The sequence below is a fragment of the Chiloscyllium punctatum genome, chromosome 7, assembly GCF_047496795.1.
Source record: "Chiloscyllium punctatum isolate Juve2018m chromosome 7, sChiPun1.3, whole genome shotgun sequence".
Lineage (NCBI taxonomy): Eukaryota > Metazoa > Chordata > Chondrichthyes > Orectolobiformes > Hemiscylliidae > Chiloscyllium > Chiloscyllium punctatum.
The window spans coordinates 83796029-83809328 of record NC_092745.1 but is presented as its reverse complement, the minus strand read 5'-3'; the positions used below and the strand labels follow the sequence as shown (position 1 = coordinate 83809328).

General features: G+C 40.4%; 1 protein-coding gene across 2 annotated transcripts in view; it reads right to left on the bottom strand.

Moving 5' to 3' along the window:
• The window catches only part of hook1 (hook microtubule-tethering protein 1), an 87690-nt gene that overhangs the window by 4618 nt on the left and 69772 nt on the right, over positions 1-13300 (bottom strand). For both annotated transcript variants that reach the window (XM_072574229.1, XM_072574231.1), the window contains 4 exons: positions 12007-12041; positions 9452-9534; positions 6430-6530; positions 2792-2893 (listed from right to left, as the gene is read on the bottom strand). In XM_072574229.1, coding sequence (XP_072430330.1) covers positions 2792-2893; positions 6430-6530; positions 9452-9534; positions 12007-12041 — 321 coding nt within the window. The remainder of the gene's footprint in view (positions 1-2791; positions 2894-6429; positions 6531-9451; positions 9535-12006; positions 12042-13300) is intronic.

Sequence of the window (13300 nt, the reverse complement as noted above, 5' to 3'; positions counted from 1 at the left end):
GTAGTTGCTTGCTTAATATAAATAGTGGGGCCTTTGGGAAAAATGGGTTAGAGGTAGACCAGCAAATAAACATTACTCACGATCGCTCAAAAATAACCAGTCTAACACAAATTATAGCACATCCTGAATGAAGGTATAAATTATATTTATCAATGAAACAAAAGTAAATTTAACACAAATAGTTAAATTAACACAAATTTAACACAACTATTTTAAAAATAGTTAATTCAGGGACAGAGGGTCATAAATAGTGTGTCAGATTGACTCCCCCCATTCCTGTTAAGCAAGCTGTATCACATATTCTCTCCTTTTGCTTAAAACACTTCATAACATCTAGCTTCTCTTGTAGTGTTATAGCCTTTCTTTCGCGTTCACCAGCCCCCATTTTATCACCAGGATGCTTCTCGCTAACATTCTTGTCCCTACACTCCTCCATCTTATCCTCCAAAGGGATAATCTAGGATTATGTACCTTTCACAGGAAGCTGCTCAATGAATCTCTCTCAGAAGCTGCTCTGTTAGCAGCTGACATCAGTGCATACTCAGAACAAAGTGTGAAAAATGATCGCCATTGGAATTGCGCTATTGCAACCACTGAGTCTAGATTAGAGTGATGCTGGAAAATCACAACAGGTCAGGCAGCATGAGAGAAGCAGGAAAATCGACATTTTAGGCAAAAGCCCTTCATCAGGAATGAATCCTGATGAAGGGCTTTTGCCCGAAATGTCGATTTTCCTGGTCCTCGGATGCTTCCTGACCTGCTGTGCTTTTCCAGCATCACTCTAATCTAGACTCTGATCTCCAGCATCTGCAGTCCTCACTTTCGCCTACTGCAAACAAAAGTAAGTGTTCTCGAAAATACTGTTCCTTAATTCCTCAATGATGTTGTCAACAAATTGCACTGCCGGAATGTTCATAATCTGGGAACTACCTGTAGGTAGCTTTCCTGAATTAGGTTTTTGGAATAAGTAATCCAAAGAAATGTTGAAACTATATGTAGTTTATAACTATTGTGCAAAAATACGACCTACCTGTAATTACCATGTTTAAAAATAGTAGAAGGTTGGTTTAACCCCAAAACCAGTTAGACAAAATAAAAATGAGGACAAATGCCTTTATATAGAAATTATACCAAAATATATGATTTCTGTGGTTACTTGTGGAACATTAAGCCCAAAAGATTCTGCTCAACTATTTTGCCTATGTGAGGACTTGAAAACAGATGTAAAACAAATGGTAAAACAATGCCAGCTGAGTAAATAAACTACTGTTTTCTGCAGTGGTGCCTCACTGATTATTTTGTTTTTGCTGTGCCTGTTCTTCTGTTGTTACTGTGCAGAGTTTGGGAATGTCCATTGCGAATGCCATTCCAGCTATTTAGTCCATCAAAACTTGGAGACGAGAATCTGAAAATGCTGGTTGCAGTGAAACTGACAACACTTTGGTGAAGCATAGAGCACTAATCTGTAGAACTGCACCTGAAACTTTGTCACAGAAATGTAAGAAGAACTTTTACTCCTACAGTGCATCATGGAATAAACATCTAAGTGAGGCCATTCCTCAAGAAAAAGCCATGCCTTCTTAGATATGGAACCACACAGCAGAGGCATCTCAGATTCTCTCTCTCTCAGAGGTGTGTTGATTAACTCCAGCCAACTATCTTGTGCTTGCTATTTCCATCACACTCTAGATTCATGCCTTGTAGAACTCCCAGACTCTGACCTGTTATTTTAACCAGAACATTTGTATGGCAGCTCCACAAAGTTTCTGGTCAATGGTAACACTCAAAGTTGTGTTTTAGCAATTGCAGTGCCATTACAAACAGATAGTTGGAGTTCTTCTTATTGAGGAGGCTGGTCATTGTCTGACACTTTTGTAGCATAACTGTTATTTGCCAGTCCCCAGCGTTGTCAAGGTCTTGCTGCATATGGACATGGTCTACTTCAATATATGAGTGTGTGTAAATGGTGAACATTGCCTGAACATTGATGAACATCCCCAATTCTGATCTTATGGAAGAAAGGTCATTGATGAAGCAGCTGAAAATGGTTGGACTTAGAACACAACCCTGACAAACCCAAGGCTTCGGACTGAGATGATTGACCTCCAACATCCACAACTTCTTTTGTCAGGTATGACCTTAACCAATGAAGATTTTTCACTCACTGTCAATTTACTTAAACTTTTGCTACGGCTTCTTGATACCATAATGTCTTAATGTCACAATCTGTCACCCTCATCTCACCTCTGAGCTTCAGTTCTTTTATGTCCTTGTTCATGTTAATGGTTGGACCAAGGTTGTAGTGAGGTCAGGAAACAAGTAGTCCTCTAAAGATAAACTATGTATTCTCTAGAAGGTTATTGCTGAATAAATATCATTTGATTTCACTTTCAGTGGCACCTGCAATTTTGCTAATGATCAAGAATAGACTAACGGGGTAGTAATTGGCTGGTTTGGATTTGGACTGATGTTTGCAGACATATCATAACCTAGACAATTTTTCACATTTTTGGATACATGCAAGTGCTGTAGCTGTACTGAAACAGCTTGGCTTCCAAACCTTGTAATTCAAAAAGTGATTGGTTTGTTGCAGCTTGGGGATATGCTTCTTGAAACTATGGAAAAGCTATATATCTCTCTCAAAGTTTGAGTCATCAAATAGTTAAACATATAGATGGAGCAAGCTAGATATTAAGGGGTTGGAGAAGGCTTATTACCAATGAAGACTTTACAATATTATTGACAAAACATTGTTGCAATTAGAATAAAGTGAAGTACTAAAATGACATACCTCCAGCATTTGTATTTTTTTGTCTTTCTCAGCCATCTGGGTTTTCAGTATATGGATTTCTGTACTTGCTGGGTTCTGTTTTGGATCCAGAGCTTTAATCACCTGTTTAGGTAATACAACATGGTTTGTCTCATTAAAGCCTCGTCGTAAAAATGACTGAATGTAGGTTTGCTTTGGGTGGAGGAGACAGTGAGAATGTGGAGGTTGGGAATCCTGGTACCTACAGAACCTTTAGTCACATTTTCTAATTGCCCCACATTGTTGATAACTCCAGCACAAGACAGTTTCTCAGGAATTTTTTCCTTAACTTTGCAAGCTCCATAATTGGAAGATGAAATACATGAGACTGATGAATTTCAAATGGGATGTTAAAAGGGTCACCTGACCCCAGAAGGAAAGCCAGTGATGAGCTGACCAGCCAGAAAGAAGCTTATTCTAAAGATATAACATGCTGTTTTGGTTGTTGGTGGTGGTGGGGGTGAGGAACCGACTGAAGTGCTGAAAATCAGACAACTACCCCTCACAAAGTCCCACTTTGTGGAGATATCAGTCAATCAGATTAGCTACTAGCTCCAGCAGTCTCAACAGCACCATAAGCTTGGTAGTGAGCACTGCAGGCAGATCCATGAAGGTCTTGGTCTAAGATAAGTCTAGGGGATTGTCTGGGGAGGATTTTAAAAGTTTAGGGAAGAGGTAACAGGTAGAGGGATTTTGAGGGGATGGAAAGAGAGGTATCGGGGGTTGGGATCTGCAGAACAGGGAGGTTAAAAACGTAAGGGGATTATTATCTTTGAGCTTGCTGGTGCAGTTTGGGTGCCCCCTGAAAATTTGAACACACTTCCTTCCTATTGTTTTGTAAACTTCCACAGAAAGATAGACTCCAATCTCATCCAGCTGCCTACACCAAACACATTATGGCTTGGACTGCATATTATATGGGTCAACTGATCGTTCAACAAGCTAAATTCATCCTTAATAATTTATTTAACTATGATGAGTGGGCAGCCAATTTCAGACCCTGTCCACTCCATGTGATGGCATGCATCTCAGCAGTGGGTGATGAATGTGCCGGGCTAGCTACCTGACATACAGCAAGTGTAAACAAGTCAAAATCACATCCAGCAGGTGCCATTCAATAGCCAGCCCCTTGTTTCTTGTGATTTCTTGTTTGCAGAATCTTCCATTTCCCTTCTTGCCGAGTTGAAATTGTAAACAAAAATATACAAGAGAACAAGACCCAACTGATGGAACTTTTAACACCTTTCTCCACATTTGGAAAACTCAGGAGTATTGCAATACCCTCTGGTGGCAGGTTCCAACTGATAGAATGTGCTCTATAAATTATCCCTCTGAGTTTTGCATATCTTAAAAATAAATTTTAATTGAGCTAGAATGCTATCTCTTGCCAGCATGCCTTATAATTCCTGCCCAATATAGCCTCCATCTTCAAATAAAGAATTACCATTCCAACCCGCAGAGTTTTGGCATTAAAAAAAGTCACCCCAGGAAAACACAGGGATCAAAGGCCTTCAATGCTGCAAGAAAGGCTTTCTCGAGGGAAGATCCTGCGAAAGTCTGCAAGGGCAAATGCTGGCAAGTGGGACGAGGTCAGATTGGTCGGCGCAGATGAGTTGGATCAAAGGATCTGTTTCCATGCTGTCTGACTCTGACAGCGATAACGACAGTGATCAGTAATGACAGCAGGATATAACTCTCACATTCAACTGCTACAGTAGGCCAGAGTTCTTAGCAAAGATTTTCAGTCCTAATTTAGGTTGGGACTAATCGTGTGGGATCCACCAAACAAATCTCAATATTTGGTCTATTAACCAATTTATAACAGTGATTCATGGAGAAAAGATTAAAAATCTAACCTTGGGGAGTTTAGTGAGTTCAGACCGTATCCTAAACTTGACCACAACTTAGTGTTAACTCATTTTGGCCACACGCACCTGTTGCCCTTACATTGACCATGCCAATTCACCCAGTGTCCAGCACTGGCAGGCATCAAACAAAAGTCCTTAAGAGTATGTTGAATAAGTTAATTTTAAAAAAAATAATTGATTAAAAAAAAATGAATTTCCTACATTTAGCTTCTTTTAATTTCTTATAAAAACCGGCAGTTAACTTCAGAGCTCGTTGACCAGTACAGCACAGGAACGGGTTCTTCAGCCCATAATGTTGTGCCAAACATGATACCAAATTAAACTGATCCCTTCTGACTGCCCTTGGCCCTTATCCCAACGTTACTTGCATATCCATGTGCTGATCTAAAAAGTTCCTTAAACACTCCTATTGTATCTGCCTCCATCACCACCCCTGGCAGTGCATTCCAGACTCCTACCACTCTCTGTGCAAAAAACTTGCCCTTCACATCTCCTTTGATCTTTCTTCCTCTCACCTTAAATGCCTGCCCGAGTATTAGAGATTTTTCAACTCTGGGAAAAAGATTCTGACCGTCAACCTTATCTATGCATCTCATGATTTTATAAACTTCATCATCTCCCCCTAGCTTCAGCCACTCCAAAGAAAACAACCAGAGTTTTTCTAACCTCTCCTTATAGCTCATACCTTCTAATCTAGGCAGCATGCTGGTAACCTCTTCTGCACCCTTTCCAAAGTCTCCACATCCTTCCTGTAATGTGACGACCAGAATTGAACGGAAAACTTGAAGTGTGCCCAAACTAATTCCCCACCCAATAAAGGCAAGCATGCCCACACCTTCTTTACCACCCCTTCTACTTGTGTGCCCACTTTCAGAAAACTATGGACTTGAACCCCAAGATCCCTCTGTACATCAGTGCTGTTCAGGGTCCTGCCATTAACTGTATATTTTCCCTTAACATTTGACCTCCCAAAGAGCAGCACCTCATACTAACCTGGATTAAATTCCATCTGCCATTTTTCCCTCCATATCTACAACTGCTCTATATTCTGCTATACCCTTTGACAAATCTTCTACACTATCCACAACTGCACAAATCTTCAAAGTGTCTGTAACTACTTGAAACTGTCAGTCAAACTGTGGAAGTTGTGAAACTAATCTGGTAATGATAAACTTCAGGCTTATGTCAAGAAGCAGATTGGCACAGCAAAGTACTCATTTTATTTTAAAACCGTAGAATTTCTTTTCAAACATTTAAAGGCCTTGAGCTTGAAACAGCAAGTTTGTTTGAGAGCTCCTTTTGGCAGATATTCTGGTCTACTTTTAACAATTCCAGAGGGCATCTATCTCCCCCAATAGTGTCCCAAGAACAAAGCATACATTACTTCTCCAAGAGACTTCAGCAACGTTAGACCTCTTCCTACCAGGATTCTCCTTTAGTCGTAAAGAGCATTCAGTCACACTTTGGACATCTCACTAGTGAATATCAGATCTGATTGAAGTTGCTGCATTTCAAAAGTTGCAGCTGCCTCTGTGAGCCACTAATTTTCCATGTACTATTTTAGATGCATGTTTTGATACTTTGTTTAGATCTCATTAGGAACTTAAAAAAAGATTTGAAACATATCATGTAAAGAAAACAATTCACAGACTAAAGTGAAAACAGAATTTACAGGGGTCAGAGGTTATAGAGAGCAAAGATTCAATAAAAAGCCAGGCAGAAGGCTCGTGTGATTTTGCCACATATACTCACATTACGAGCTTTCTCCAGGTACATCTTGTACCTTTCCTCCATTGCCCGCATGTCTTCATCTTTTTTACTCAGGGCACGTTGCAACTCTTCAATCTTTTGAGCTGAAAGAATTAGATTTGCACTTTGGAAATGTTTCATTTATGGTTTTGCAGTTGTTATAATTGAATTGAATTGGATATTTCATTATGTTAAGGTGACACCATTTTTCCTTTCATGATTATGTAATTTAAGTTCTTAAAAGGAAAAATATTTATTTTGCATGAGAGAGGAATGCTGGTTGATTGGCAAGTGGACTCCATTAGTACAGGTGTTGCCAAGGGGATATAATGTTGTAATTGTACCAGCCTCCAACACTTCCTCTGGCAGCTCATTCCACACACGTACCACCCTCTGTGTGAAAATGTTGTCCTGTAGGTCCCTTTTATGTCTTTTCCCTCTCACCCTAAATCTATGCCCTCTAGTTCTAGACTCTCCAACTCCAGGAAAAAGACTTTGCCTATTTACCCTATCCATGCCCCTCATAATTTTTAAACCTCTATAAGGTCACCCCTCAGCCTCTGACACTCCAGGGAAAACAGCCCCAGCCTGTTCAGTCTCTCCTATCCTGGCAACATCCTTGTAAATCTTTTCTGAACCCTTTCAAGTTTCACAGCATCTTTCCGATAGGAAGGAGACCAGAATTGCATGCAATATTCCAACAGTGCCTAACCAATGTCCTGTACAGCCTCAACATGACCTCCCAACTCCTGTACTCAACACTCTGACAAATAAAGGAAAGCATACCAAACACCTTCTTCACTATCCTATCTATCTGTGACTCCACTTTCAAGGATCTATGAACCTGCACTCCAAGGTCTCTTTGTTCAGCAACACTCCCTAGGACCTTACCATTAAATGTATAAGTCCTGCTAAGAGTTGTTTTTCCAAAATGTAGCACCTCGCATTTATCTGAATTAAACTCCATCTGCCACTTCTCAGCCCATTGGCCCATCTGATCAAGATCCTGTTGTAATCTGAGGTAACCCTCTTCGCTGTTCACTACACCTCCAGTTTTGGTGTCATCTTCAAACTTACTAACTATACCTCTTATGCTCGCATCCAAAGCATTTATGTAAATGACAAAAAGTAGTGGACCCAGGACCGATCCTTGTGGCACTCCACTGGTCACAGGCCTCCAGTCTGAAAAACAACCCTCCACCACCACCCTCTGTCTTCTACCTTTGAGCCAGTTCTGTATCGAAATGGCTAGTTCTCCCTGTATTCAGTGAGATCTAACCTTGCTAATCAGTCCCCCATGGGGAACCTTGTCGAACGCCTTACTGAAGTCCATATAGATTACATCTACTGCTCTGCCCTTATCAATACCCTATGTTACTTCCTCAAAAAAACTCAATGAAGTTTGTAGGGTCTGTTTCCATGCTATACGCTTCTATGACTCTATGACCCTAAGTGTTCACATGCTCATTTGACATTGCTCTCCAATTCGCCCTATATTCTACTCAAGGAAGCCAATTTGGGAAATGTACCTTCGATGAAATGACACCTAATCTCTTGCTCATTGCATATTTGCACCACACAGAGGATATCTTTGCTCTGAATCCACAGCTGCATACCAAAACTTTCTTCGATGCATGAATGGGCTCCATCCTACACTCAAATTCATGTTTGAATTTGAACTGTCAAATGAGAATCCTTTCCTCAATGTCCCTGTTGAGAAATTTTCCAGGGCGTTCTCAACAATCTTCAGCCACAAGTGACAAGTGGGTGATCCTCCAGAAGTCAACAAGATCGTGGGTATCAATCTTCAGGGAATTCAATTTGCTTTACAGAAAAAAAATGGAGGCCTTGCATACTGCAAAAGCTGTGGGTTCTAACAACATTCCATACAAACACCACCCTCTGTGTGAAAAAGTTGCTATTAGGTCCCTTTTAAAGCTTTCTTCTCTCACCTTAAACCTATGCCCTCTTGCTTTGGACTCCCCTACCCCAGGAAAAGGACCTTGACTATTCACTCAATCCATGCCCCTCATGATTTTATAAACCTCTATAAGATCACCCCTCAACCTCTGACACTCCAGGGAAAATAGCCCCAGCATATTCAGCCTCTCTCTATAGCTCAAACCCTCCAACCCTGGCAACATCCTTGTAAATCTTTTCTGCACCCTTTCAAGTTTAACAATGGCTTCCCTATAGCAGACAGACCAAAATTGAACTAGGAGAAAGTGAGGACTGCAGATGCTGGAGATCAGAGCTTAAGAATGTGTTGCTGGAAAAGCGCAGCAGGTCAGGCAGCATCCAAGGAGAAGGAGAATCGACGTTTCGGGCATAAGCCTGAAGAAGGGTTTATGCCCGAAACGTCGATTCTCTTTCTCCTTGGATGCTGCCTGACCTGCTGCGCTTTTCCAGCAACACATTTTTAAGACCAAAATTGAACACAGTATTCCAACTGTGGCCTAACCAATGTCCTGTACAGCCACAACATGACATCCCACTCCTTTACTCAACGCACTGACCAATAAAGGGAAGCATACCAAACACCTTCTTCACTACCCTCGCTACCGGTGACTGTGAAACTGCACCCTAAGGTGTTTCTGTTTGGCAAAATTGCCCAGCACCCTACCGTTAAATGTATAAGTCCTGCCCTCATTTATCTTACCAAAATGAAACACCTCACATTTATCTAAGTTAAATTCCTTCTGCCACTCCTTGGCCCATCTGATCAAGGTCCCATTCTATTCTGAGATAATCTTCACTGCTACTCTAGACTTGATTCCCACTAAGATAGTCCTACATAGACACCATGCCTCATTCAGTAATTTCATCTACAGATCACCAACTTCAGATGATCAGTCAAAGACCTGTATTGTTAATCTGAACATGTTTTTCACCAATGCTGCTTAACCTTCAATGCCCTTACAGCAACTTCTGATTTAAGCTCATATAATGTATGGAATATTTTGCCTTTTCCTCCAACTACGCTGATATTTGAAAGACAGTGTTTATTACAATATCTTAAACTTACAGCTCTGCTGTATTTCAGGTTGTAAGTCTTCAATAAATGCGTTCTTTTTCTGCAGCTCATCATGGGCCTCATGGAGTTTCTCCCTAGAGATAAAATGCATGACAAATTAGATGCTATTGAAAATTAACATGCAACTCCTAACTAACCTATGCACTCTGCCTCTGATTTTTATTTCAGTTTCTGTGTTGAAGTCAGCAGGACACTGGACGTTGTTGGAAACTATCAACTTTATCTGTGGGATTAGAATCTTCTGCTGACTAAACTGTAAGCAGTTGAACAGATCTGGATTTCTCAGATCAATTCCAACTATTACCTATTAAAAGTTTTATTAAATTGTTAATCTGCCCTATTTTACAGAACCAAAATAATAAAATCTTATAAAGCAGGAGGTAATTTAGCCCATCATATATGTAGTGACTTTTTGAAAGAGTCGGTGATAACAAGTGGCAATATTTTGGTCCTTGTATGCAGGTGCTATCCTTTACAATGCATTTCTTACAATCTATATTTACGTTCTTATGACTTATTACAAATTAGGAACCTTGCAGTATAGTTTTTAATATCAGTTTAGTTTGTGCTCCCAATTGTAAGCCAAGAACACCTGTTGCAGTACACCTCTGACATTCATTAGGAGAAAAGGCCACAGGAATTATGTCAGTTCTTCAAGAGGTGAGAGGATTGAATTTTTATGAGAAAATGTTTTTTTGCCTGAACTGACGATATTTGTAACCACGTGAAGTCTCACAAGGAGTCATTAAATAATAAACTCTGGTTTACACAAGGTACTGGCAAAAAATAATTTTCATGAAGACTAATTTAAACAAACAATTTTCACTGTACCTCCTATGTATTTAGAGCCCTGGAGTCATTGAGATGTACAGCATGGAAACAGACTCTTTGGTCCAACCCGTTGATGCCGACCAGATATCCAAACCCAATCTAGTTCCACCTGCCAGCACCCGGCCCATATCCCTCCAAACCCTTTCTATTCATATACCCATCCAAATGCCTCTTAAATGTTACAATTGTACCAGCCTCCACCACTTCCTCTGGCAGCTCATTCCATACACATACCACCCTCTGTGTGAAAATGTTGCCCCGTATGTCTCCTTTATATCTTTCCCTCTCAACCTAAACCTATGGCCTCTCGTTCTGGACTCCCCAACCCCAGAGAAAAGACTTTGTCTATTTATCCTATCCATTCCCCTCATAATTTTGTAAACCTTGATAAAGTCACCTCTCAGCCTCCGACGATCCAGGGAAAACAGCCCCAGCCTGTTCAGCCTCTCCTATTAGCTCAAATCCTCCAACCCTGGCAACATCCTTGTACATCTTTTCTGAACCCTTTCAAGTTTCACAGCATCTTTCTGATAGGAAGGAGACCAGAATTCCATGCAATATTCCAACAGTGGCCTAACCAATGTCCTGTACAGCCTCAACATAACTTCCCAACTCCTGTACTCAACACTCTGACAAATAAAGGAAAGCATACAAAACACCTTCTTCACTATCCTATCTATCTGTGACTCCACTTTCAAGGATCTATGAACCTGCACTCCAAGGTCTCTTTGTTCAGCAACACTCCCTAGGACCTTACCATTAAACGTATAAGTCCTGCTAAGATTTGCTTTCCCAAAATGCAGCACCTCGCATTTATCTGAATTAAACTCCATCTGCCACTTCTCAGCCCATTGGCCCATCTGATCAAGATCCTGTTGTAATCTGAGGTAACCCTCTTCGCTGTCCACTACACCTCCAATTTTGGTGTCATCTGCAAACTTACTAACTGTACCTCTTATGCTTGCATCCAAAGCATTTATGTAAATGACAAAAAGTAGTGGACCCAGGACCGATCCTTGTGGCACTCCACTGGTCACAGGCCTCCAGTCTGAAAAACAACCCTCCACCACCACCCTCTATCTTCTACCTTTGAGCCAGTTCTGTATCCAAATGGCTAGTTCTCCCTGTATTCCATGAGATCTAACCTTGCTAATCAGTCTCCCATGGGGAACCGTGTCTAATGCCTTACTGAAAGCAATTCTAACTACTTTTTCTTGAAGTTACACAAAACCCCATAGTCAAATTCTGAAAATATTCAGTTTGTTTCAAAATCAGGTAAAATTTGGTTTAGAATACATAAAATTCACTATTATCCAATTGGAGAATTAGAAACAACACATAAATTCTAAGCATTGCAAGGATGCCCATACACAAAATTTAAAAATTCCAGATATGTTATGCAGCATATTCAATACTACATAAAACAAGAGCAATTGGCCACCTTTATTTTTGAATGCACTGTGTCTATAACCACTAAATAGAATTGACTAATGGATCACAAAACATCTGTGGTTTTGATTTTCTTTAATGGATTGGTTTATAAATGTAAGAAGAAAAAGCTGAATCATGTTTTGATTGTCAGGGACACTACAGTGTAGGAAATGTACTTTGAATGTACCAGTCAGATCTATTACATATATCTACTTTTATAAAGGACGTCACTGGATTTTATAAGCTTCGTAGTGGAAAAATCATATTTAATACTATTTACTTACAAATGTGCATCCAATTTCTTCTTCAGTTCACTTGACTGCAAAATAAGACAATATTATCAAGAATGTTTGGTACATTATCCTAACATGGCGGAGACCATAATTCAAGCACTACATTTGATAACTAATTACATATTTTTTAAAAATCTGTACTGGATATTTTAGCAATATATGAAGCAGTTCAAGATGCTTTTTAAATTTTGCAATGCATATACTCTGCCATTCAGTAAGAAATCGCTGAACTGAGTGGCCTCAACTCCTCTCTCTTGCCCATCACTGAGAAACCTCAACTCTTGCAGTTGAGAAATGTCTCTCTCAGCTTTAAATAATTGTCAATGGTTCAACCTCTACTGCTCTATGTGATATAGAATTCCAAAGATTAAAATCCTCTGAAAGAAACTCATCCTCATTTTCAGCTGCTTCAGAGGCCCAAGACAGAGTTGCATTAGAATTGTAGTAACGGCTTCCGTGCTGCTGAGAGGGATTTTTGCCCCCTGTTTTTTAAAAAAAGAAATGAATCACTCATGGGATATGGGCATCACTGGCTGGGACAATATTTATTGCCCATACCCAGCTGTCCTTAAGAAGGTGGCAATGAGTTTCCTTCTTCAACTGCTGCAGTTCACATGTTGTAGGTAAACCCACAATGCCATTTGGGAGGGAATTTCAGGATTTTGAACCAACAACATGGAAGGAATGGCAATATATTTCCAAGTTAGTGTGGTGAGTGGCTTGGAGGAGAACTTGCAGGCGTAGTATTCTCATGTAGCTGCTCCCCTTGTCCCAGCTGGAGATGGTTGTGGGTTTGGAAGTTGGTCTCTGGGGAGCATTGGTGAATTTCTGTAGTGCACGTTGCATTTGGTAGACACTGCTGCGATTGTGCATCTATACTGGAAGGAGTGGACGGTTGTGAACATGGAATGCATCAAGTGTCTTAGATGATATCAAGCTTCTTCAGTGGTGTTGGAGCTGCAGTCAACCAGGCAATGGAGAGTATTCCATTACACTCCAGACTTGTGCCATGTCGATGGTGTCCGGCTATGGGAAGTTAGGAGAGGAGTTACATACTGCAGGGTTCCTTGCCACTAATCTGTTATTGTAGCTACAGCATTGATATGGCTTTTCCAGTTTGTACCTGGTCAATGGTAATCCCCAGGATGTTGATAACGGGAGATTCAGTGATAGTAACCCATTGAATGTCAATTAGATTCGTTTATGCCAGAGATAGTCATTGAATACACTTGAGTGTGGAAAAGTAACATTCATTCTACACAAATGCAAAGCAAAGTCAAAAAAC